General features: G+C 36.5%; 3 protein-coding genes across 5 annotated transcripts in view; 1 reads left to right on the forward strand and 2 right to left on the reverse strand.

The window, feature by feature from the left end:
- LOC126956139 (uncharacterized) overlaps positions 1-26137 on the reverse strand; it is a 604199-nt gene that overhangs the window by 174465 nt on the left and 403597 nt on the right. The window lies entirely within an intron of this gene.
- MAN2A1 (mannosidase alpha class 2A member 1) overlaps positions 1-26137 on the reverse strand; it is a 175378-nt gene that overhangs the window by 18309 nt on the left and 130932 nt on the right. For all 3 annotated transcript variants that reach the window (XM_050793036.1, XM_050793037.1, XM_050793038.1), the window contains 3 exons: positions 10071-10204; positions 6528-6669; positions 3846-3979 (listed from right to left, as the gene is read on the reverse strand). In XM_050793036.1, coding sequence (XP_050648993.1) covers positions 3846-3979; positions 6528-6669; positions 10071-10204 — 410 coding nt within the window. The remainder of the gene's footprint in view (positions 1-3845; positions 3980-6527; positions 6670-10070; positions 10205-26137) is intronic.
- LOC126956260 (cancer/testis antigen family 45 member A10-like) lies at positions 11912-12295 on the forward strand. Its single transcript, XM_050793115.1, has one exon. It carries the CDS (start codon positions 11912-11914, stop codon positions 12293-12295), a length of 384 nt encoding a protein of 127 aa, XP_050649072.1.

A 26137-nucleotide genomic window follows, 5' to 3' on the forward strand; every position in this document is an offset into this window, starting at 1 on the left:
TAGTCCATTTTTCTGTTGTCATAACAGAATACCACAGACTGGATAATTTATCTATAAAAGAAATTTATTCAGCTCACAGTTATGGAGGCTGGGAAGTCCAAGAACATAGCACTGGCATCTGGTGAGGGCCTTCTTGCTGTGTTATCACATGGTGGAAAGGCAAGACAGTGCATGCAAGAGAGCTCATTTTTATAACAAAGCCACTGCTGCAATAACTAATCCATTCCCATGATATTCATTCATGAGGGCAGATCCCCCATGACCCAAAAGCCTCTCAAAGGTCCCACTCCCAACACTACCACAATGGTAGCCAAGTTTTCAACACATGAACTCTTGGGGGACACATTCAATCCTGGCAATGCCGAAGAGATGATTCCTATTTTCCATTTCTATTGGCCTTTGAGGATGATTAGCATAAATGGTGGTCAAACTTGTGCAGCCACAGTCCTCGCTGGACACCTGTACATATCACACAGTGGATATCATTCAAGTCCTTGTTTTTACTGACTCTCTGCAGAATTCTCTGAGGACAGGACTTACTTCCACTTAGCTCGGGATTATTTCCATGAGGCTCTGTCATGCTCAGGGCTTCCCATTAAAATATCTTCCTATTCAGGAAGTATCCCCCCTCTTCAATTCCCTCCATCATTATTTTAGATATTAGAGTCTGAGTTGAAATTAAGAACGCTTTCTAGAAAATTCAAGTTACATGGTATTAACTTTCCTCAATTAAGTGTCTTTTTAATTATTTTCACTAGACATTAAAATGTATTTTCTCTTCTCTAGTTCATTTCTTATTTAAAAGAAACCATTAATTGAAGACCCAGAATCCATACTTGAGTAAAAGAAAAATTTAACCAATATAAAAACATTAGATTAAATTTAAATCAATTACTATCCAAGGAGTTCTGAATGGGAATAAACAAATTATTTCACTTCTAAGTCAAAGCTTTATTGATTTGATGTGAACATTTTTATTGTTGTAGTTAACAGAAATTTTGTAGATTAGTGTCAATATAAAGTCATATAAACCAGAAACTTTTTCAGGAGGAGCAAAAGACAGTAGCTGTCAGCACTCAGACAATGATTTTCCTAGGCAGATTTAGTCCTTAAAACTAGGCTGTCTTGTCAGTAATTGATTTAAAACATGAGTCTCAAGAATGGTATGGCTCTTGACATCTAAAGTGGATACTAATTTTTTTTTCTAAGATATTCTAAATACTGGAAGAATTTTTGCTTTAATTAGCTGTTGCCATTTAATTCAATCAACTAGTATTTTATTTAAAGTATGTCTACCACATATAAGGACATATGAAAATGAAGGCAACAAGTTCCTGGAATCTAGTAGGGGGAAAGGAACATGCATATGAAGACAAGGTAATAAGCAGGAATTGCAAAAAAAAAAAAAAAACAGCGGCAAAATGTGCTCTAACAGTTCATTCATCTATGCATTTGGATATTCATTCATATGACATATATTTGGCATGTCCTCTGCCAGGAACAATCCTAGAAGCAGAGAAAGGCACAATCCCCACTCTCATGGAGTTTATGGTCCAAAGGAGGGAAAAAGACATGGGTCAAATAATCACACACTTGCAGGAAGGTGAGATGCACAGTTTGGAGGCAGCATAGGGTAAGAGCTTTTAATCTGGTCCAGAAGCAGGTGATGAAGTAAGCACTAATCGAACTATCACCAAGAGTCCCAAAGGCAGAGGATAACAGGCCGTGTGCAAAAGTGCTGTGGGGAGGAGGGGATGGAAAGTACTTGGAACTTAAAAGAAACCAGTGGGCCTAAAGCAGACACAGTAAAAGGCATGCCAATGCCTAGGGGACATGCAGGGCCCATAACATGAGGGGCTCTGGAGGCCATGGTAAGAAATTTTGACTTTTATACTGACAGCAATGAGAAGATATCAGAGGGTTCAACAGGAAGCAATAAAGTTAGATTTGGCTTTGAAAAAAACAAAAAAACAAAAAACATTCTGCCTTCTGGGTGGTTAAGAACAGACATATGGCAGAAAGAGAACAGGGTGGATGTGTATAGGCTAGACCCAGGAGATACAGGAAGTTAGTTTAGATTAGGGTGGTGGAAGTAAAGAAGATTATAAATTTGAAATATTCAGGCAATGAGATAGATAGGTGACGGCAATTACTCTGTGAGAAAAGGCTGATGGGAAGAAGCGTCTATCAGGCAGAACCCATGTCTGTCTTGGAGTTGGATGGACGGTGGTTGCTGTTGACTGAGGGGAACACTGGAAATGGGTCAGGTTTGGGAGGGAAGAGAGATAATGAGTGTTTTGGATATGCCAAGCTTGAGGTGTCCTTATAAACAGGCAGGAAGCAATTAGATAGATGAATCTGTAGGTCAGAGACAAGCCTAAGTTGGAGATATATATTAGTGGCTTCTACCTGTGTGGAGGATGCAAACAAAACCAGGGGAGTAAAAGAGATTGCCAAGGTATAGCATAAAAAATAAGAAAAGGAGAAGGCCAGGGGCCATGCTTTGAGAGCTCTAAGATTTAATGGCTGAGTAGAGAACTAATAGAGAGATAAAGAACTGCCAGAGAGGTGGAAGGAAAACCAAGCTGCATAGATCCATACAACCCCTGGCAAGGCAGTATTTTACAGAGTGACAATGGCCAGTGTCAAACACTGCTGTAAGGTGAAGTAAGATGACGAAAGTCAATATCCACTGGATCTACTGACATCGTAAAGAGCTCTTTCATAATATGATGGAGGCTAAAGCCAGACTGAAACAAATTGAGTGTGAGAAGGAAGTGATGAAATAAACTCATCTCATAAACTCTGGCTCAATCGGGTAGGAGAGAGAGGACAGTAGCTTACAGGAAATGGAAGTAAGAGTCTGAAGGAAGGCTGCATTCCATTTCTATTTTTAACAGAAGAAAACAAAGAGTGTTCAAAAGCTAACAGAAAGAATCTCCCAGGAAGTGTTGGATATGAGGAGCAAGGGAGAAAGAGAGAGAGAATGAATAGTAAAAGGATGCTGAGGTGGTTGAAGAGAGTAAGTTCCAAGGACAAGTGGTGGGATCTGCCTAGGATGATGGATAGTAAAGTCTCTTTTTAACGTATCGGGGGGAAAGAGGGGAAGGGTGGAAGTAGATGTTAGGTAACTGGAACAGAGAGCCCTGTCTAATAGCTGTTCTCTCTATAAAGTGACAGGTGCAGTCACTGGCTGAAAAGAGTAGAAAAGACTTGCAATGGTCAGTGCAGAAAGGAGAATAGAGCAAAAAGAAAAAGCCCACGTTCAGGGTGCGTGATAACTTTTGGAGAACTCTGAAGATAACTTTACCTGAACAAGCATATCGTCAGGTCATTCAGGTCCAGCTGGGCTTGTGTCAGACTATTCAACACAGAGTACTAGATTTTTGCTTTGAGGAATAAAAATCAAACATGGAAAACCTACATATAAATACATTTTCAACTGAAGAGTCTAAGACTAGAATAAGTACACTAACATTTCAAATAAATTTTACTAACATTTCAAATAAAGTTTACCAAATTTAATCTCCTAAGTATATGACTAAGTTCTATTCTTTAACTTTTATTTAGCTCAATTTTTCAATTCTTATTTTTTTCAAAATAATTTCAGAAATATTTACCGAAGCTGATTTCCTGTTATTATTTTTTATCTACATAATAAGCAAACATAAAAAATAGAAAGACCTAAGTGCAAAACTTACATGATATTTATAACTGAGTTCTCTTTCTGTGAATGTGGGCCACATCTACTATAAAGAAATCTCAATATTGGAAATGATTCAAAAAATTTTTAAAGTGGAAAGTCGTAATTTCAGTATCAGATCATGCTAGTTATTTTTTCATACCGTATTAACTGCACTTCTTTTTTCTAGTAGTATTCGAAATAGATTAGCTGTAATCTTATTATCCTGGACACCTTGCTCAAGGCCACGATTATCATCTTGCATGAGTCTTCGATCCATGATAACTTCAATCTGACCTAATACGCAAACAAACAAACAAGCAAAACTGACCAGAGTTATTTAATACTGACATTCGTTGAGCATCACTTAAGTAGAAGCCATGATGTCTTGCTCTAAATTTCCCCTCTAGTCAAGGAGGTGGATTTATACAACCCACTACACCACGGGCTTTCTCTTGATAATAGCTCAAAGTAGCTCCTACAAATTCATAAAACAGAAGAGTATTTCTGTGTTTCTTTAGTAATGTTTCACAATATCTGATAAGAAATTAAAAATGAGACAGGACAGATCAAAATTTAAATGAAAATTTTTTTCCAAAACATTAACCTAAACAGTAAATTAAGTTCTCCAAAACTTTTAGTAGCACCATTTGGAATCAAAAATGCTTATGAGGTTTATTAGGAAATGTACATCACACAGAGAGTAGTAAAATACACATAGATGGGTAGGTCTAAAAAAGGTTTACAAATAAAATTTAGGTTACTTGATATGAAGCAGGTTGCTGAAGAAGCCCTAGAATGTGGACACACTCATGATATACTCCCTTGCTTCTCTGACATTGTGTTAGTGGCAGCACCACTGTCCTGCCTTTCTGGCTTAAAAGGGGTCATACCTGGTTCCTTCATTTGCTATGCAATATTTCCATATTTCCCCTAGCTCAAGTTTTGGAAGCTAATCATTACGAGATTAAAAAATTAAAAAAACCAACTAGAGCCGTATATATATACACACACACACATATATATACACACACATATATACACATACGTATATACACACACACACTTAAGCTAATACTCAAATAAGACTTAGAAAACTGATGTTATATACTTAAAAATACATGCATATTCATTCATATCCATTACTATATTAAATGATCATTTGGTCCAAAAGGGAAATAGCAAACACAAAAGACTAACAATTACTACTATTACATAGTCATACCAACTCTGTTTAGCTTCTTTCTTCTGAGTTTATGTATCTAGTACCTAAAATTACCAGAGATGAGTAGAAATCTCATTGTCACTACCTTCATAATTTAAAAGACAACTGTCTAAGATTTAGTCCCTAGGCTCAGGGATTAAATTGGGTGTAAAGTGACAAGCTGTAGATAGGTATGATTGGCATAACATACCTATTCAATTTAGCATATCAACCTCTTGGCAATTTCTAACTCTTCTCCTGTCTCCAAATGTTGGTACATATAACACATGACTGGCACTTAGTGATTTACTGGATTGTACTTGAATTGCTTTAATTCAAATACTAAGGTATTTGGTGGCTATAGCAGAAACAGAGGAACTTTATTTCTTAGCTTGTCTTTACCAGGAACTGAGATAATGCTGCTTTGTTCATCACGGCTTGAGTCTTACTGTCTAGTCCTCTATTGAGGGCACAGCTTCGAGAATTCAAGGCAGTGTTTAAAAATGGGTGGCTCAAGAGTCATGTAGGGCACAAAAATGTTTTATGTTTTGTCAACATAGTGTTTTTTAACAAATGATATCAATATTTTTCAGATTGAACAACTTCACGGAAAATTCCAGACTTCTGGACTCTTCTTTCAAAAATTGAATTTAGCAACACTGGGCCTCTAACCACACAGTAACAATGCTGCCCCACTGCACACTGGGAACATGCTCTTCAGTTTGCTCAAGTCTCTAACCCTCCCTATTGGATCCCTGATGTGGAGTCATTACTATTTTCATAACCGAATTCATGTCTTTATGGCATGAGTTTACATGATCTTATCTAATGAAGGCCACAAAGAAAAATGAGAAGTAGCAGTTTGTGTGTGTGTGTGTAAGTTACAGAATGCATGTATACGCCTCATGTAAAAAGTGGGCTTGTGTCAAAGGACACACTAGGCATGTGCACTCACTTATCTGGCTCCTTCAGACATTTATCTCTACGAACTCTTAGAATGTAAGAAAGAAGACCAATGATACCATGTATGATAACCAATTAAAAATATGTATTATAAAAGATCAAAGTCTCTCAATAGAAAGACTTGCAAAAATTAATCAGTGTCTATTGACTATTTTCTCTCACTTCCTATGCATCACTTTTTCTCTTTTGGAATCCTTAAAGCCATACCTCTTTATCCCCATATCTCTGTAATTTCTACTCCCTTCCTTCTTTCAGGCGGTAGCAGAATAGAAAGACCATGATTCACAGAAGGACCTAAGTTTGAACCACGACTTCCCAAATTTGCAAACGTAGGCAACTTATCTAAACCTCCGAATCTGAGTTTCCACATCCATTAAATCATGATGATGACAGAGACCTCTGCAAAGTAAACACTATTAAGAGAAGCAAATTATCTTTAAAAAGAAATCTTTACATGGAATTTTAGGTCTCCTGTTCTTCATCTGAAGATTTAGGAGATTCATCTTTTTATGTTGTTCTCACAAAACCCAAACTTAATAGTCTGGTTGCTGAAAGAAAAAAGCTGAAAAGAAGACAGGGAGGTTTTAACTAGAGATTATACCACATCTGACCAACAGAAAAAGTATACACTTGGAACTGAAACCTTTCAGAGTGAAAAAGAGTGTAAGCAATACATACCACTATTCAAACTTGAAACGCCTAAAGACTGAGCAGAGAGCAGTGTCAAACGATGTTTGGCATCCTGGATATAGGCCATTGTAGTCATGGGATAGACATTTGCTTGAAGAGGCAATTTGCTCAGTGTCATTCTAGGTTGAATCTATAAAACACAACAATTCCATCTACAAAAAGTGATATTTACATATATTCTTTTAAAAACTGGAGGACAGGTGATTTTTCTTTCTAAGAGCTTTAAGACGAAGCTTCCTTTTTTGTTCAATGGAAGAAATAATTTAAAAATTAAAGCATTATTTAAAACAATATAAAGAAAAACCACAAGGATATTAGAAAACAATTTTTAGGTGGGAAAGGTAGAACTTGCCCAGATTTTTAAAATAGGCATTCCTATTTAAATTCAGAATAAAAATGCTTAAAAGTCTTCTAACTCTCCAATATTTGCATAAAACAAATTATAAAAGTATTAAGTATTCATTTCTCATCTAAATCTAACATACTGCTTTTGTAATGAATGCTAAGTATAATAGCTCTCTATCCCCTTTCAAGAAATATCTCTTATTATTCTTGAATTGGTTTTAATAAATATCACAGATCTCCACACCAAATCTTCTAAGATATTACATTATAATCAAATGCATATTTATATTTAAAAACCATTCAGTGCTTACTCTTTTTGATTAGTTTCAATGTAGATAGTTCCAAATTCCAATTCCTTGTAACCTAGTACCTGAATGTTCGAAATATGACTCTATTTTTTGAGAAAGACTGTCGGTAACCCCAAAGCCCATCTGGGTCACAGTGACTGACTGTAAGCTCAGAACCCTGTTATCAGTGAATCTTAATGATACCACATAAAAATGTCATCTCCTCATTTAAACTCATTAAAGTTAGACATAAAAGTGAAGAAAAGAAGAGGTACAAAGTTGCCATAATAGTTAACATGTATTAAGTGCCCATTAACGAAAGGCATGGTCCTGAGTATTTCACAAACCTATCTTTAATCTTCCCAACAACCCTGCAATGTCTCCCTCAAATTACTGGCTGTACTAAGTTGAATAATGCCTCCTTCTCTCAAATTCCTGTCCACCCACAACCCGTGAATGTGATCTTATTTTGAAATAGAGCCTCTGCAGAAACAGATGAGGTCATTCTGGATTATGTTGGGACCTAACCTAATGACTGGCATCTTTACAAGAGGGAAATTTGGACACAGACAGACAGATACGACAGGCATAGGGAGAACTCTATATGACAAAAGAGGTAGAGACAGGAGTGATGCATACACAAACCAAGGAATGCCAAGCATAGGCAACCACTAGAAGCTGGGATAAGGCAAGGAAGGATATTTCCCTATAGCCTTTGGAGGGAATATGGCCTTGTCAACACCTTGATGTTATAAATCTAGTCTCCAGAACTGTGAAAGAATAAAGTTTTGTTGTTTTACATGATTCCATTTGTATGGCAGCCTTGGGAAATTAATAAACTGATAAAGCTACAACTGTAAAATGTTTAAGGAAAAAAAAAAGTAAACCTACCTTAAAAGAATTCTGTATTTCTCCTTTCCAAACCAAATTAACTTGTATAAGTGAACTTATTTTTAAAAATGTAAAACTATCACAATTGTGTTGTTGCTACCGCCACTCCTCACTGGAGCTAGATATCTAGTTTTGCCCAAGTACTACTATATCCAAAGCTTAAAAAACGGCCAATTTTAAAAGCAGAAATATTACAGACTTAAAGGTAATATTTTCTTTTTTAGTCAAATGTTCCATCCACAAAAAGAAAATTCACATTCTTAGTCAGTTTTACTAAGTTCCTCATTCATGTCTACAACCACAAATACAAATAACTGGTTTTGTATGATTTTAAAAGACTTCCTTTTGTATATAAAAAAATTAATCACCATAAAGTTGAGATTTTATTTGGAATCCAAATGGCTGTAGTCGAATTAACATGCAAATTCAGAAACTATGCTGAAATTTTTATGTTTTGGAAAAAGTTTAAATTTAACTTTTGCAGGAAATCGTAGAAGAGAAAATTATTAAAATCTTTTTCACCCACCCCAGTTGAAAATCAAAGTAAAAGTGTTTATTATAAAATTATTTCTATTCACAGCCAAAAATCTCTAAAACACTTGTCTTAAAAACATGCTTATGGTTTTAATGGTATTTCAAAGATACGTTACCAAACACATACACTCAGAAAACAGAGATTTAGGTAACAATCAAAAGTGCTCTATTAAATTGGAGAATTGACAATCTGATAAGACCGTATAAATCAACTTCCTTACTAGAGTTTGAAACTATTTCATGAAAATTTTGATTAAATATATACCTGCCTATTTCTAAACAGATATACCTATGTATATGTATACATGTGTGTCTGTGTACGTACAATGGTATACACACACACACATACAGAGGGAGAGTTTTCCTGAAATTTACAACAGCCCATTATTAGATCATACATTAAACCAATATATAAGGAATAAACTTAATAGGCATGAATCAATTCCTTATGAGGAAAACTGACATAGACTTTGTATCCTCACACAAATCTCATCTTGAATTGTAATCCCCAGGTGTTGAGAGAGAGACCTGGTGGTCGGAGACTGGATCATGGGGGTGGTTTCCCCTATGCTGTTCGTTTGATAGCCAGGGAGATCTCATGAGATCTGATGGTTTTGTAAATGGCAGTTCCCCTGGGCTTTTCTCTCTCTTGCCTGCAGCCATGTAAGGCTTGTCTGCTTCCCCTCCACTACGATTGTAAGTTTCCTGAGGCTACCCCCCAGTCATACAGTACTGTGAGTCAATTAAACCTCTTTCCTTTATAAATTACCTAGTCTTGGGTATTTCTTTATAGCAGCGTGAGAATGGACTAATACAAAAACAGACCAAGCACAGCGGCTCATGCCCATAATCCCAGCACTTTTAAAGGCTGAGGTGGGCAGATCACTTGAGTCCAAGAGTTCGAGACCAGCCTGCCAGCATGGTGAAACCCTGTCTCTACTAAAAATACAAAAATTAGCTGGGTCTAGTGGTGTGTGCCTGTAGTGCCAGCTACTTGGGAGGCTAAGGCAGGAGAGTCGCTTGAACTTGGGAGTCAGAGGCTACAGTGAGCCAAGATCATGCCACTAAACTCCAGCCTGGGCAACAGAGTGAGACTCTGTCTCCAAAAAAAAAAGTAAAAAAAATCCCAAAAAGTATAATAATCCATCAATCCCTAATTATGTTTCCTTTCTGGTAGACAGATTCATATATATATTTTTTAGCATCAAGATATTTAACATTCATAGTGGTCACCAAATCTACCCTTTGAACAAATAAATCCTTACAAAAAGATGTTTTTAAAAAAATGGTCTCCCAAATATTTGTTCTAATTGTAGAACCCGCAATTATCTATCAAAATTCAGTTTTATTTTAGAAATAATTTGCAACTTTAGGTATTACTTTGTCAAAGGATCCAAAATTAACTGGGGCATTATTATATATAAGAATCATACACCAATACAACCATCACTTAAACATTTTGAAGGAAAATTACCTGGTATCCATTTAGGTCAGTATAAAATCTATTTTGGCTTTTTATATCAGAAGAAATTTTCATTGCAATCTCACGGTTATATACTTTTCGGATGTCCACAATATTGGAAACTTCCACAGACTGTCCTTCTATTCCTAAAAAAAATATATATATAGATAGATAGATAGATATAGATATAGAACTCCTTCCAAAGTTACATATATTTTCTTGTTTTCTACTTCCTATCTTAACATCTCTCATATAATAAATGCTATCACAATTTAACTTTTCTTTTTAAAAACTATCAAAAGGTAGATAACATTTATTCAGGGGAGCATATTATTCAACTAAAGAATGAAGCAGCTGGGATGAGAAAAATGTAGATGATGTATAACATGTAAATGACTCTCTGAGTTCGAAACAGGACATGAAATGAAAAAAGGGCTGCTCAGCTACAGGCCAGTCCACTTCTCACCTGCACCACCATTCCCCGAAAGAGCCATTCTAGCCTACTTTTTCACCATTTTCTCCTTACAGACCAGATATTATGAGCCAGTAAAGTTCACATTCTGCTGGTTCAGGTGACAGTGTATTATTGCTAGGAAAAGAGACAGGAGATCCAAGGAGATGGTTTATGGCCGAAAGTGATATTAAAATATTAGTATTTGTGGACTATAATCTGGAAAGCTCTCCAGAAGTTAAATCAATTTTAGTTGAGTTTAGTATCTCTTACGACCCCTTGTTATGAAATGATCCATTTTGTCCTTTGTTATATAAAGCAGAGGACAGCTTTAAAAAGTCCCTAACATATGAAACATTCGTTTGGACAAGCCTGAAGTGTTTACTAGTCTCTGTCATTCTACTTTAATTGTATCTTCAGGTCCTCAGTGAGGCCTTGGGTCAATTTCATAGATGGAGAGAGAAGTTAAGAGGAAATCCAACACACTTAATACAGATCAAGGGTGTATGAGATAAAAAGGAATGAATTAATGGCATTTGCAGTGACCTGGATGAGACTGGAGACTACTATTCTAAGTGAAGTAACTCAGGAATGGAAAACTAAACACTGTATGTTCTCAATGATATGTGGGAGCTAAGCTATGAGGATGCAAAGGCATAAGAATGATACAAAGGACTCTGGGGACTTGGGAGGAAGGGTTGGAGGGGAGCAAGGGATAAAAGACTACAAACAGAGTGCAGTGTATACTGCTTGGGTGATGGGTGCACCAAAATCTCAAAAATCACCACTAAAGAACTTACTAATGTAACCAAATACCACCTGTACCCCAATAACCTATGGAAAATTTTTTTAAAAAGGGTGTGTGAGAGATATTACAGGACCTTCTAAAGACAGCAATGAGGAAAGTGGTCATAAGAAAGAGTGACGTTATTCTATTTAATAAAGCTGAAGCCTTCTGAGGTTCAGAAAGGAAAAAAAGGGAAAATGCGGAAGGGAGGAAAGGAGTAAGGAAGACTTTTTCCTAGGAGCCAAGAAGAATTCCCAGAGTTTAACAGAAGGAGACAGCAAAGAGTTAAAGAAAGGAAGTTTAACTTTGTGAGGTTTGTGGGAAAGAATGTAAATGCAGGCTCCACGGTTCTCGGGGCTGGCACCCGCGGTCCTACTGAACACAAGGCTTCTCCTCGGGACTCTGGCACACCACACAGGTTCCCAGTGTTCCCAGTGTTTGGCTGGGGCAGGGCACGCCATGGCAGGCAGTTTCCCTTCCATTCCCCTTGGGCTATACTGGATCGGTCCTTCTGGAAACAATGACTGATAAAGCAGAGAAGGTTGCTGTAGAACCTGAAAACGTGTTTAAATGTCATAGGGAATCGAGAGTCCTTCATCTCAGAAAAGGCAGAAGATGGCCCTGTTGTTAAGGAAACAAAGAGCAGGAGACAGCCTTATTGGAGGTTCTACCATGTCCAAGGAAAAGAAGCTTATGGCAGGAGATGGTATTCCACCAAGCCAATTGGATTCTTGGTTTGATGATTTCAGTGGTTTCAGCAAAGATGGGCTGATGCAGAAACCTGGTAGAAATGCACCTGTAGGAGGAATCATTACCAGGAATTTCTCTGGAGATGACCTAAAAGTCACAGAAATACTCCCTTTTCCAAAAAGCCAAGAAGAAATTAATGTTGATATAAAATGTCAATTAGTGAAGGAAATTCGACACTTTGGACGAAAATATGAAAAACTCTTCAAATTGCTTGAAGGACTGCAAGGACCTATGGAAGTCAAGAAATGATTTTTTGAATCCATCATCAAGGAAGCCACAAGATTTATGAGGTGAGACTTAATTCAGCACCTTGAGAAGAAACTGGAACAAATGATTTCTGGCTACTTGTTCAAGAAGGATCATCTCACCCCAAATGCATAATCTTGCTAATGACTGAGGAGAAAAAAAAGGATCAGATTGCTGTTTTCTAGAATGGAGCAGGATATTGCTGAAGCCTTTTAGCATGTGTTAGTGAATAAAATGGACTTCCAGAAGCTAAGACATTTCTGTTAAAAAAAACAAAAAACAAAAAAAAAAACAAAGAATGTAGATGTAGTGTAAACACCATAGATTTATCTGAAAAGTACAATGGAAATTCTAAAATATAAATAACAATCTAGTGATAAATAACACTTAAATGGGCTGAAGCCTCTAGGAACAGAATTTTCAGAATGCTCACTGAACTTCTTTCTGGTATATACTGCTCTTCCAACTCAAATGGAGCTAACTTCAGTTTCTTACTACATTCATAAAACTATTATGAGTACCATCTCCATGGGTGAGGAAATGTGGAATGTCCTTTATTTAAAAAAAAAAAAAGAGAGAGAGAGACAGGGCCTCACTATGTTGCTCAAGCTGGCCTCCAATTCCTGGGCTCAAGCAATCTTCCCACCTCAGCCTCCTGAGTAACTGGGACTACAGGCATGTGCCACTGCACCCAGTTGATGCCTTTTCTTTTTTTAAATGGCCACAGTCTGAACCACTAACCTCTGCTAGTTACCTACACATGTACATTTCCTGATGACAGTTATTACAAGGACCTGCAAAGACAGATGACCCAAACATCTCCATCACTATTGAGAAGTTGAAAAACAAATCACATATATAACTGATGATAAATAACAGTATCTTCTATGACCTAGGAAATGCATTACTCTAAACGCAAACCCTCTTTACAGTATGCTTACATTAACCAAAATAGTTTTGTAAAGCCAAAATGAAATGTATATGGAATTTTAATAATAATAGATAAACATCTACAAATGAACCAAAAACATCTAAAACACAAAATGTAGCACCAAGCATGATAGTATTCATGTAATACTAGGGAGCATGGCTGATGACAAGAAGTAAACTCTAATTTAATAAAAGCATCCATTGGGTTTTTAGTATACTGTTTTATGCTTTCTTCGCTCTAGATTAGATATTTTCTCAAAGAGCAACAGAATACATGAAATGAAATAAAGCCTTAACAAAAAAGAACATCATTAATTTTAATTCATGTACCTCCAGAAAGCATTTATAAAAGAACATGCTTCAAGGAAAAAATAATTATTTCACATTACTTCTATCAATAATAAAGTATTTCTGTTGAGAAAATCATCTTTCTCAAGCTCAGTATTATACTTAGATCCTGTTGTGGCAACAAACACTTAAAGCTCTTTAAAAGGAACTTTATGTCCATTCACAATTCAGCAAGATACCAATTTAAAGTTTGTAATCAGGACAGACTTTTAAAATAAGATTAAACATGCTTATTATGAACAAGCCAAACAAAACCTATAATGGTCATAAATACAAGGAGATATCCCTGAGTTCTCAATGGTAATTTATTATTTTTTTAAAGAACAGTATATGTGAAACAGTGAAAGGATTGCCAACTGTTCCTATTCTGTGTCAGTAATTCCTTAAGTTGTACCTTTCCCAAAGAGGTTCATGCGATGGAAGGGAGAACATCCCGGGAAGCAGGAATGCAAACCAGCAGTATCCAGTGGTCTGTTTTACCTGTACATCACATGGCAACAAAAATGCTTTTTTTTTTTTTTTTTTTTTTTTTTTTTTTACTAAAGTGGCTCCACCTGGGCATGAATGGCCAGGGCTTTCTAAGTCCCTCTGGTTTTTCTTCAACACTTTACAAGATTAGTCACTAGGGAAAGAAAGGAGTGATGCCATTCCCAGGTTTCAACAAAGAAATATGTGCCTTCTTGCTGCTAATTCTCTCCTCCTTGGAAGAGAGGATGGAGGTTGTTTATCCTTATTCACATAGGCAACGCAAGGTAGAACAGAGCCAGTTCACAGGTGAAAAGTGGTAATAAAAAGGCCAGAAAGAGTCCTTCAGAAGGTCCCACTACATCGGAGTGTTCTATAGATGGGGGTAGATCCCACCCCCAGAGCTAGGATTTTTTTTGTTTGTTTGTTTTTTATCTCCCTACAGAATGTTAGCTTCTCATAAATACAGACTGTCTTATGCACCATCTTTGCATTACAGTTCTTAACAACATTTGGGGTACATGGTAAGTACTGAATCACTGTTAGACAGAAATAGCTAAGATATGAAAGCTTGTCCTTTATCATGCAGAAGTTAGCTGACATGGGAGGAAAGCAAACTGGGCTATGGATAAAGTTTAAGTAGCTGGAAAGATGAGAGAATAAGAACTTTCATTTTACATACATGTTACATGCATGTTAGAATGTAAGTTCCTTAAGGCTAGAGACCATGTCTTATTTATCTTCATGTTCCCAGCACGTAGACATGTATAATAAATGTATGCTGAGTGAAGGGTGGCAGCTATGTGGCAATGACAGGAGCCAAGAGTTACTGATGCTTACTATGTACCATATGTTTACTACAAGCTTTATATATAATGACTCCTTTCGTCCTGACCCTAAGCAAGGAAGAAATCACTTTCCCAAGGACAAGGCTGGCAGAACCAGGACTATACCACTACATCATCATGCCTCACTGGCAGACCAACTATTGAAGAAGGCTCAAGTTACTCTGGGACCAAGGACTGGGAGAGGCCTTGTAGTGAGTAGAGAGAAGACCTCCAGATTTTGTTTTCTTTTGTTTTTAAGGGGAGAGGGCATTGAACTGAAATCTGATATCTTCCAAGAGCTATTTGAGTGAAATAAGGCACAAGAGGCTTCCAGACCCCAAAAACTCTTTGTAACAACCCAAAACTCTCTTTCAAAATGGCATGCTCACCTTAGAAGCCAAGAAAGTAATACATATTTAATATTAAAGACAGATACTCTATTGCACAGCAGTTCCTCCCCACTGTACTTAGCTGAGATGTACAAAATGGTGAGCCCAGTAGGCATGCACCAGCATGTTCACTGCATACTGGCGCTAGGAACAATAGGGAAATGAATAAATAAAATCACATACGCCCATGTTATGGAATGCTGTGTCACAAATGAAAAGAATGAGGTAACTATCTCTCTTGGCAGAGAAACATCAGAAGAAAAAAGCTAAATGTAGCATTTGTATAGCATGATAAACTATGCTGAAAATCGACACAAGCACAATACTGTACTTTTCTACAGTTTTAAGACCATGTGGTGCATGTATGCTTGCACATATATCTGAATTCCTCTCCTGAGGAGTGGATGGAGACAGACACAGATGCCAGAGGAATTTTACTTTGTATCTGTAATGTGTGGAATTTGTCAGAAGAGTAGTACACATATATATTATTTATACCTGTATTTATAAAATAATATTAAGCATTTTTAGAATATTTTCTGAGACAGCAAGAAAAAATAAAACCAAGTAGATCACTGTCAGGAGGCTGGGCCATACCACAGCTTTAGGAGGACAGAACACTCAGGCTTACAGGGTTTTAGCACCAGTCTCAAAATGACGTTGTTCTTCTCAGAGCCTTCCCCCACTGGGTGGATCAGAGAGAGAGAACAGAAAACAAAAGGCATCACCCTCTTAACTGTTGCTCAGCACCAGTCTAAGGAAACCAAAGGGGGTGCTCCCTGGTGTGGGGAGAGAAAAACTGGAGGGCAAGCCTGACACATGCCATGCCTGAAATACGAGTAGAGGAAACATCCAGGAGGGTGTAAGGACTCCAAGAAATGCAAATGGAAACCCTGGAGTCATAGCTCTGAGCGACAACTAATGACAGCCTTTGGAGAATCCCAGGCTTTTACTTCCTCTGTACCACCAACTCTCTCAGTTCCTCAACAATTTATCTGGAGCCACCTAATTCAACCCTGAACTGCAGAATCTCTGAGTTAGCTCAACCCTCTCCACCTCTCCAGATCATCTTACTCTAGCTATTTTGAAATGCAAAATATACTTTCCCAAGGAATATACTCATAAATCATACACCACTCTCGCCACACTCAACCAGTTATAGGAGTGAGAGGCAACAACTCGGGAAAAAGGACAAAACAGAACCTCACTCATATCCCAGCAAAGTCCAGTATCTTATCAGTGGCACCTAATGTGATTAGGACAACTCTTTACATCAAGAGGGACAATAGCAAATGGCCCACGGTCACCTAGGAAAAAGACAAGTGATGGCAAGAATCCTAAGAGACATATTTAAGTCTGCAAATAAAAGTCTAACTGAAATTTAACATGGCTATCAAATCACATAAAATAAATCTCCAAAATACCCATCTAAGATTCAAAGAAATGTCTGAGTGTCTTAAAAATACTGACTCTGTCAGGCAAAGCACACCTTGCTATCTATCTGATTGTTGTGCTCATCTCCTTTCCTCCAATCTGTGTCTGAGCAGAGAGGATGACAGAATCATCACTTTGTTGTAGAAGTAGGATAATCATAAAAAACTAGGGCTTCTGATTTTGAATATTCCCTCTTCGATTTGGGAAACATTTTGTTTTATATTTTAATCATCAAAAATATAAAACTACCTTTGCTATTATGCACTTACTTTAGTGATGTTTTTGTAAAATTTATCCAACTTAGCTTAAAGCTCAAGCTCATGGTTACTAATTAACATATACTGCTTAATTCGTAAGTATGCTTTTATGACATTCTCACAACAACGATAAACTGAGTAAGTCAACATCTAAATGTTTCTAAAAAGAAAATATTATCGTGACCACATTTTTTAAAAACTGTACTAGTATCTGAAAGTACCAAAATAAAAATGGTAATAATTTCCACTATTGAATGACCATTTTTTCCATGTTGACTCACTCAATTTACCATTCATTATAAGATCTAATTTATCCTCTGAGTCACTGCTGATTTCTGGGTCTGTAAATGTTCATATTGATTATTTCTCCACAAGTGAAAATTTTAACATCTGCTTTCACGAATACAAATTTTAGTAAATTTCATTTCAAGTCGCAAATTTAAGAAAATGATGATATACTGCTTTGTGCCATTCATAAAATACTACTAGATAAACAGCTACTATGAGTTAGGCACTAGTGTACCTATTTTATGCTTTTCATTTCAATAATTCTCACAAAAATGTCAAAAACTAAATCTGTAATAGGAAAGGTATGGCATTTTGATCATATGAATTGTAAATGCTGTGTAAAGATTATACCAATAAACTATGATATGCTTGAAGAAGACGTAATAACTGAAAAACATATAACAAAACTGAAAGGCTTTTTGTTTTTTTTTTTTAAAGCATTAATGTTATGAAACAACAGAATTTTTTGGAAGCTCTGTTTTGGAGGGATCATAACACTGACATCAGTTTTAACCTCAAAATAGATAAAATAAATAAGGTCTAACTAAAACACTCCCCTAGGAAGTGAATAAAATAGCTCACAACATTGGAGTTTTTTGGCGCCTTCCCTGTGACCCAGGCTTGGGCTGGTCTAAGACAGAAGAGAGAAGCTGGCTGAACTAACAATGATACTTGATCTGCACATCTGTGGCACTGGCAGTTACTCTGAACTCACCTATTTCCTGTTTTCCCAAACATGCTCCTTTCTAAGGCACCTTTAGGCAGGAAAAGATTCCTCACAATGATCTGCCTCCATGACAGATGTTTCTTTCTTTTCCACCACTCTATTTCTTCTCCCAACTTACAATAAATAAATAAATAAAACTAGCAGCAGCATCTCTCTCACCCTGTTTAGTGGGTACTGAACAAAGACAGTTCAATTTATTGGTGTCTGACTGGACTTTAATGACCAAGTAACAAATATTTCTGCAAAACACGTGGTTTCCAATTGCTTGCTTTCAACAAAATTGAAAGTGTACCTAATCAGGTTGTCAGGCAGTAGGACTTTAAAAATAATTGATTAAAATTAATGTTTGACGATAGGTCAGTCTGTGACTTTCGGCATTTAACCTAGGAGTTCAAAGTACTGAATGATATTCCTATAACAAAACTCCTTCCATTACCAGCTACTTATTTATGTTAATAACTTCCCTTTGCACTGATATTTACAAAAACAAAAATTAAAAATAAAATCATATATCATTCTAGCAATGAGTGACATTCACCAACGGACACATTATCCATTAGGAATAAAAAAGGTACAACCCATTGAGAAAAATGTTTCCATTAAAATTTATAAAATACAATTATTAAAATAGGAACATATTTATGTTTTTTTGACCAACTGCATGCCAATAATTTTTACATCTCAATCCAGAAGAAATAAAATACTTAGAGCCTTATAACAGACTTTTAAAACTGTATATATAAATACACACACACACATGATTTTTGTTTTAGAGAAGTAATGAAAGACTGACCAATAACAAGACTCTGAACCACAAAAATACTACATTAAGATAAAATTCTGTGGAGAAATAGAATGTAATTATAAGGAGAAAATAATGATGTGAAGTTTCTGACAGCTAAAGAAAAAGCTAGTGCAGGTTTTTAAAAAACACATGATTTAGTACCATTGCCCATCGGATATGCTTATTTTTAAAAGTTACCATGTACAATACACCAAAATAACATCCTTTAATTATTTAAATGTATAAAGAAAAACCACAAGTCAATTAAAAAATATATAAGGGACAAAGAGTTCTTTAAATCCTTATAGTAGGTTTCTAAACAACCTTATTTCACACATTGTGATATTCTTTTCCTCCTTTCTGCCTTTCATGTGACATTCTCTAAGACGTAGCCTCTCAATGACTCATTTCTTTCATTAAATCCTCCTCAATTCCCCCAATCTGTAATGACCATGCTTTGTCTGATAACACTCAACTATCTAACCATCTGGCTCACTCACTCTTATAAGTAGATACAACATTCACTATGGGTAAGGTTCCTTGTATATTCACTCAGTGAATACTCCCAACATCCTTTGAAGCTGATTTTACTACTGTCAACATTTCAGATGATAAACCAAAGCCAGATTAGCAGTAACCTGTGCAAGGTCAAACAGCTGCTAAGTGGCAGAGCTGGGATGGGCCTGGGAATAAAACACAAGAGAACTGTCTCTGGAGTCTCAACTCTGAACCATTACACATCTATGTTTCCCATCCCTGTGCCCTGAACCTGAGTTCAGTGCAACCCACCTTTGTAGGGGATGATGCTTCCTTGCTAAGGAGTTACGGCTTCAACAATCAGCTGCTCTCAAACAGCCCCAAAGATAACCTCTGAGTTCTGAATCTGTGTAACCAGAATGTGCTTACAGTCCCTTAAAATAACCTTCTCTTTCATGCCTGTAGGGAATAATCAGATTCAACACATAGCTATTTATTTCAATTTTTAAAAGTTCCAATTAACAGGGAAAAAAATCCTTAGCAGTCAATTGCATATTATGATATTCCAAAAATGTTTTAATTACCTAAGCCTGCCTAGCTATAACTTACTTAATGCTTTTTACTTTTAAATAAAACTAAATACGGAATATAGCTCTGGAAAAAAATGAGAGACTGATTGCAAACCACCTTAATGTCCTCATGAACCTTTTTAAGGAAATAAGAACTTCAGTGAAGTTCTGAGACCTTGTTTACAAGTAGGGCAGACACCAGGGATGGAAGCCCCAGATTCAACCATCCTTAGAAGACGAATTTTATCACTTCTTGGCCTTTTGGCTAAGATCAAGTGTAGAAGATGAATTTAGAAGCAGGGAGTCAGGCAAAAGAGATTTTAGGTGAAACTACGTTGTATGAAGACTGATGGTTACACCTAATTGAACATCTACCTTTTTTTATAGATTAAGAAACTGAGTCCCCAAGAAATGAAAGGACAAACCCATACTCCTCTGGTTTGCTTAGAGGCAAAACTAAGGATTTGGGTCTCTAAATCCCAATGTGATTCCCTATAAGAGGGGTCTTCAAAAGTTTCATGGAAAATGCCTATCATGAAAAAACTAAGCATGGATTTCATCAAAATAAACTCATACTTACTTGTTATAACATGTCTGAACAGGATCTAGTTTGAGGCACTAACAAGGGTGAGACTTCGGTTTGAAAAGAGCCCCTATCAGAGCAATATAAATTATGCTACAATTTAAACAAGAACAAACATCAAATTTATGGTGAAGCTTGGGTAGAAGTATGGTGAAATCACTGATGCTTTATGAAAAGTTTATGGGGACAATGGTGCAAGAAAATCAGCAATTTACAAAATAGATAAATTGTCTTGGGAAGGGATGAGACAATGTCGAAGATGAAGACTACACCAATTTTCAAGAAAAAAATTAAGTCTGCTTTCCTGCTCTAATTGAAGAGAACTGACAATTAGCAGCTTATACAATTCTGACTGAAAAATTAAAGTTGAGGAAACTTTCCACTCAATGGGTGCCAAAACCACTGTGTCCAGATCAGCTGCAGACAAGAGCAGAGCTGTCAATGGAAATTTTACATAAGTGGGATCAAGATCCTGAAACATTTCTTTGAAAAATTATAATAGTAGATGGAATACAGCTTTACCAGTATGATTCTGAAGACAAGGCACAATCAAAACAATGGCTACCAAGAGGTAGAAATGGTCCAGTCAAAGCAAAGGAAGACTGGTCAAGAGTAAAAGTCATGGCAACAGCTTTTTGGGATGCTCAAGGCATTTGGTGTGTTGACTTTCTGGAGGCCCAAAGAACAGTAACATCTGCTCGTTATGAGAATGTTTTGAGAACATTAGGCAAAGCCTTAGCAGAAAAACACCCAGGAAAGTTTCACCAGAGTTCTTCTCCACCATAATGCTCCTGCTCATTCTTCTCATCAAACGAGGGTAATTTTGTGACAGTTTCAATGGAAAATCATTAGGCATTCACTTACAGTGCTAATTTGGCTCCTCCTGATTTCTTCTTGTTTCCTAATCTTAAAAAATATTTAATGGGCACTCATTTTACTTAAAAATACAAGTAGACTGAAATGACATGGCTAAATTCCCAGGACCCTCAGTTCCTTAGGGATGGACTAAGTAGCTGGATTCACTGCCTACAAAAGTGTCGTGAACTTGATGAAGCTTACGTTGAGAAACAGTTTATATTTTTAATTTTTATCTTTTAATTTCATTTGTCCACAAACTTTTTGAAGTCCCCTAGTATGTTTAACTAGATGAAGCTCATTTTGATTCTCTAAAAGCCAAGAGTCAGGTTATAAATCCACTTATGTTTATATATTCAAAATTGCTCAGAGAAAAACTAAGCAACTCTCTTCGATTGCTAAATATGCCCATGCAAGGAAATCATTCATTTCAGTCAAAGGAAAGTCTTTTCTTCCATAGTTTTTGATGTCAGTTCATTATATTTTACCTCCAGGCTACTTGTTTTCTTTGAGTAAGATCCATTACATATAATACTTTATAATATGTTGGTGGAAAATAGAGCAGAAGTATCCCATTTAAGATGTTTCCCCTAAGGGTTAAAACATAGTTTACACACACATACATACTCACTCGCTAACAAACACTGGCCTAGGAGAACACAGTCCTTGCACCAGTGAAATGTACATGACACACTGGTTACCCACAGTGACCTAAATTCTTCAAAGTAGCTGTTGGTATCAGAAACTAGGACACTAAAGTCCAATAATTACAGCTCTGAAGACAAGGCCACAGTTAGCAATGTCACTTACTGGTATTATATTATTGCAAGGTATGTACTTTCCTCTTAGGTGCAATATTAAATAAAACACAAGAGGATACAGGAGCTTCTGTTTGTATTATATTCTATCTTCTAATCACAGATTAACCAAAAAAGCTAAAGTAGCAGCCTATATGGTAATGTTTAAAGCTTCCATTAAATGAAAGATGATTATACTGCAAGAAAAATTAATTCCCACCTCTCTCAACTTTTCCCCCAGAAAAATGTTATTTTCTAAAAATGAAATAAATTGCATTTCATTAAATTATGGGTGCTATAAAATGGATTTATTAAACCTGACATTGTCAAAAAATTATATCTCATTAGAAATTTTTTTTTTTTTTTTTTGAGACAGAACCTTGCTCCGTCGCCCATGCTGGAGTGCAGTGGCGCGATCTCAGCTCACTGCAGCCTCCGCCTCCTGCGTTCAAGCGATTCTTCTGCCTCAGTCTCCCGACTAGCTGGGATTACAGGTGCGTGCCACCACATCCAGCTAATTTTTTGTATATTTAGTAGAGACGGGGTTTCACCTTGTTAGCCAGGATGGTCTTGATCTCCTAACCTCGTGATCTGCCTGCCTTGGACTCCCAAAGTGCTGCAATTACAGGTGTGAGCCACCGTGCCTCGCCTTCATTAGAAATTTCCAAACTGCTCTGATCTTGTAGAGCTTTTAAGGCTAGTGAGCACAAGATTTCTTCTAATTTAGTATTTTTAGAAACCTTTTGAATGCGATGTCTGAACGATAATGAAAAGGGAAACAGAGTGTTCTTTTATTAGCTTAAGAGATGTTAAGAAAGAGAGAGCCCTTCAACTGCACTTCTAATCATTTTCAGAATCTGGAGAGAATGCAAATAGAAAAACAAAAGTTAAATTCCAAACGAAAAACAAAAGTAGGGTTGAACTATAAGGCCTCTCAACTCTGTTTCAAAATCATTAAGGACCAAAGAGTTTATATAATTTTGGTAATGTTGCTTGATTTTCGTTCTTGATTTTGTTTTCTCCTGAAGCTTAATTTGGGCAAATAGTTACTTTGGGGAGAAAAAGGTCAAAGAACAACTAAAGTAGAGATTGAGAAATGTAAGAATATTTTGTCAGGTATGCATTACTTTAGTTTTTAAATTGAATTTGTAAGGTTTAACAAAAATAGACACCCAACAAAGACAATCTTTAATACTAACTCATTTTCTGTTTCTTTATTCCTTCTTGCTGAGAGATTACAAAATCTTTTGAATAATTAACTGGTTTAGTAACCTAATACAATTACAGTACGTAACCATAAAATATTAATAGTCTCTCTCCCCAAACCCTCATTTCCTCCTGGATTGAAAATCTGGTACTAACAACAAATAGGCTCTATTCATTAATACTAATCCAAATAACTGCATCTGGTTGGTTTAAGGGGGGCAAAAGTAGCATATATCCAAAACTAGTTTAGTAAATTAAATTCAAGAATAAATATTTTTGTTATTTTATGCAATACTAGCTAAAAGCCAATCTACAAAAGCATGGAAGTTGGCTGATGTCTTCTTTGCATCTAATATGAAAAGCCACATTTTGTCTATGAATTTTGATCAATCATCCAGATGTCTGATTTACAGGAAGCCAAAGTTTAAAATGTTAAACAACTTTCCAGTATTTCTTAATACAGAAAACTTGGCACTAAATAAAAGATCCCTGAAGACTGATCACCCTTTCAGGCAGTGTGAACACTGATAGAGCCAAATACCCTGAAGACTTCATATTTCTATCATGGGCCTTGATTAGTGATTTCATTAAAACCCAATAAGCCAGGATTGAGACAACCTGAGTGTTCGGGCAATGATGTGTGAAAAACAGGAGAGACAGGTGAGTCATGAAAATTACTAAGGAAAGACTCTCTCCACAACTGGACTTATCTTTTCCCAGAGGGAGATTCGTTAAGAGGAGCTCAAATACAAACATGGGAAGGTATACAGTTTGGAAGAAAGCATTTCAGGTGATCCTGGTATCTCTATTTCCTACCAACTACTTTCATGTTGATAAAAAAAATGACCTGGACTGGAAAGAAAAAAATATTTATATGTTACTTCAAGTTTACATATGACAGCTTCACGTTTAATCCAGGCAACTACTGTAAAATTTATCAGTGAGGCACTCTAAGTTTGCATTACACTTATTTATCCATCATTTATTATTTTTTTCATATGCACGAGAACACCAAGGAAGGGAAGACAAATAATCTAGAAAGGAAACACATGAAAAAAGAAAATCAGTCCAGGTGCAGTGGTTCATGCCTGTAATACCAGCACTTTTGGGAGGATAAGGCGGGTGGATTACCTGAGGTCAACAGTTCGAGAACAGCCTGGCCAACATGGCAAAACCCCGTCCCTACTAAAAATACGAAAATTAGCCAGGCATGCTGGTGTACACCTGTAGTCTCAGCTACCTAGGAGGCTGTGGCAGGAGAATCCTTGAACCAGTGGGGCAGAGGCTGCAGTGAGCCGAGATTGCGATAGAGGAGACTCTGTCAAAAAAAAAAGAGAAAGAGAGAGAGAGAGAGAGAAAACTAAAGAATAAAAAACAGAAAAGAGGCAGAGGGCAAGACCAGCAAATAGAAATGGGCTACACGGAGAACCCCTTTGGAAGGCCAGGAGCCAGTCAGACCTCAGTGGCCCCTGCTCCTGCTTAACACTATTAGCCACTGGACAGTTCACTGCCCAGAGGGAAACAGGAAGAGAGGGGGAAAAGAAAAATGACAAGCATTTAGTTCTGATGAGTATAGTTTGCTCAAATAAGTAAATAGGCAAGTCAGAGTCTATCAATTTCCAAGTTAAGCACTAAGTACTCTGGCGAGCTAAGCTACAGCCACCAGCAGCAGAACAGGGCCATCTAGTCTACACAAACTGCCCTATGATGTGAGAACTAGAGGTCCTAGATAATCCAAGGAAAACCCAGAAGATATAGTGACATGGTTAAATAAAAGCAAAAGCAATTATGCAAATATATCTGATTGAGAAGTTGGAATTTTAGGATGAGTTGCTATAGCATTTACTCTGAGACACAGCCCATCTCTAAATATAACTGATGAAAAACAATGGTAAATCAAAGTTGATGACACAAGTATGTGCCAAAGTGTGTGCCACGTTGTACTCCAGGAAAAACTTTTCCACTAAAAAATAATAGTTTTTAGCAAACTTAAAAATAGATGAGCATATCTTCTATGCAGTAATGCTATAAAGCTGAAAATATAACTTAGAGCTCTCAGGGATATTAAATAATGGCTTATACAAGAGTACAAACAGATGGTCAAAAACATAGTTTCTGACTTACCAGAAGTTTTGAGAAACTCAGTAAAAGATTATTTCAGAACTACAGGTTTTCCTGTAGGTAGCAAAGTGATCACAGATAACTGCAGAAGTCACATTTAGGGCATAAAACCACCAACCAGAGAACTTTTACTTCTTGATTCATCCTATGAATCATGGGTTATTCTGAAAAACCTATCATATTATTACCTAAAGAAGTTGCGTGAGAAAGTTTGACCATACCTGAAATTCTAACAAAAAGCAAATACTAATGAAATTTGAAATTAATAAAAAAGTTAAAAGCAAAATTAAATTTAACTATGAAATCAGAAAATTGAACTTCAGTTATCTAAGAAATTCCCTGAACATAGTAACCCTTTGCTTCCCCACAATACCTAAAAAGGAAACAGTGCCGGTCTACACATTTATCTTTAGTTTGTGAAATCCTTTATTTTTTACCTGTATGAAGATTCAGGGAAAGAGCATTTTTTCTTTTCTAATTTGTTCAACTTACCTAACAGCAAAGATAAATTTAAATGGCATTTTTATGAGGTCTTTTTCTAAGAGTGTCAAGAATATGGTAAATACCCTGGTTACTAGGATTAAATCTGTGGTCGGAAAAGCACACCATTCTAAAAACAACGGATTTTAAATCAACCAACCTAAATGTGCAAGTGTTTGGAAACCACAGCTCCACTCAGACCCCACAGAATCAGTTCCATTGCCCAGGATTAAGTTCTCAAAAGGATCAAAAGCCTATTTCCTATCACTTGGGTTCATAAAGATGCTGCTCAGTACTGTTCTAAAAAT

The sequence above is a fragment of the Macaca thibetana genome, chromosome 6, assembly GCF_024542745.1.
Source record: "Macaca thibetana thibetana isolate TM-01 chromosome 6, ASM2454274v1, whole genome shotgun sequence".
Classification (NCBI taxonomy): domain Eukaryota; kingdom Metazoa; phylum Chordata; class Mammalia; order Primates; family Cercopithecidae; genus Macaca; species Macaca thibetana.

Bases quoted from the DNA above. Each gene is read 5' to 3' on its own strand.
- LOC126956260 (XM_050793115.1), top strand. From the start codon at position 11,912: ATGGCCCTGTTGTTAAGGAAACAAAGAGCAGGAGACAGCCTTATTGGA.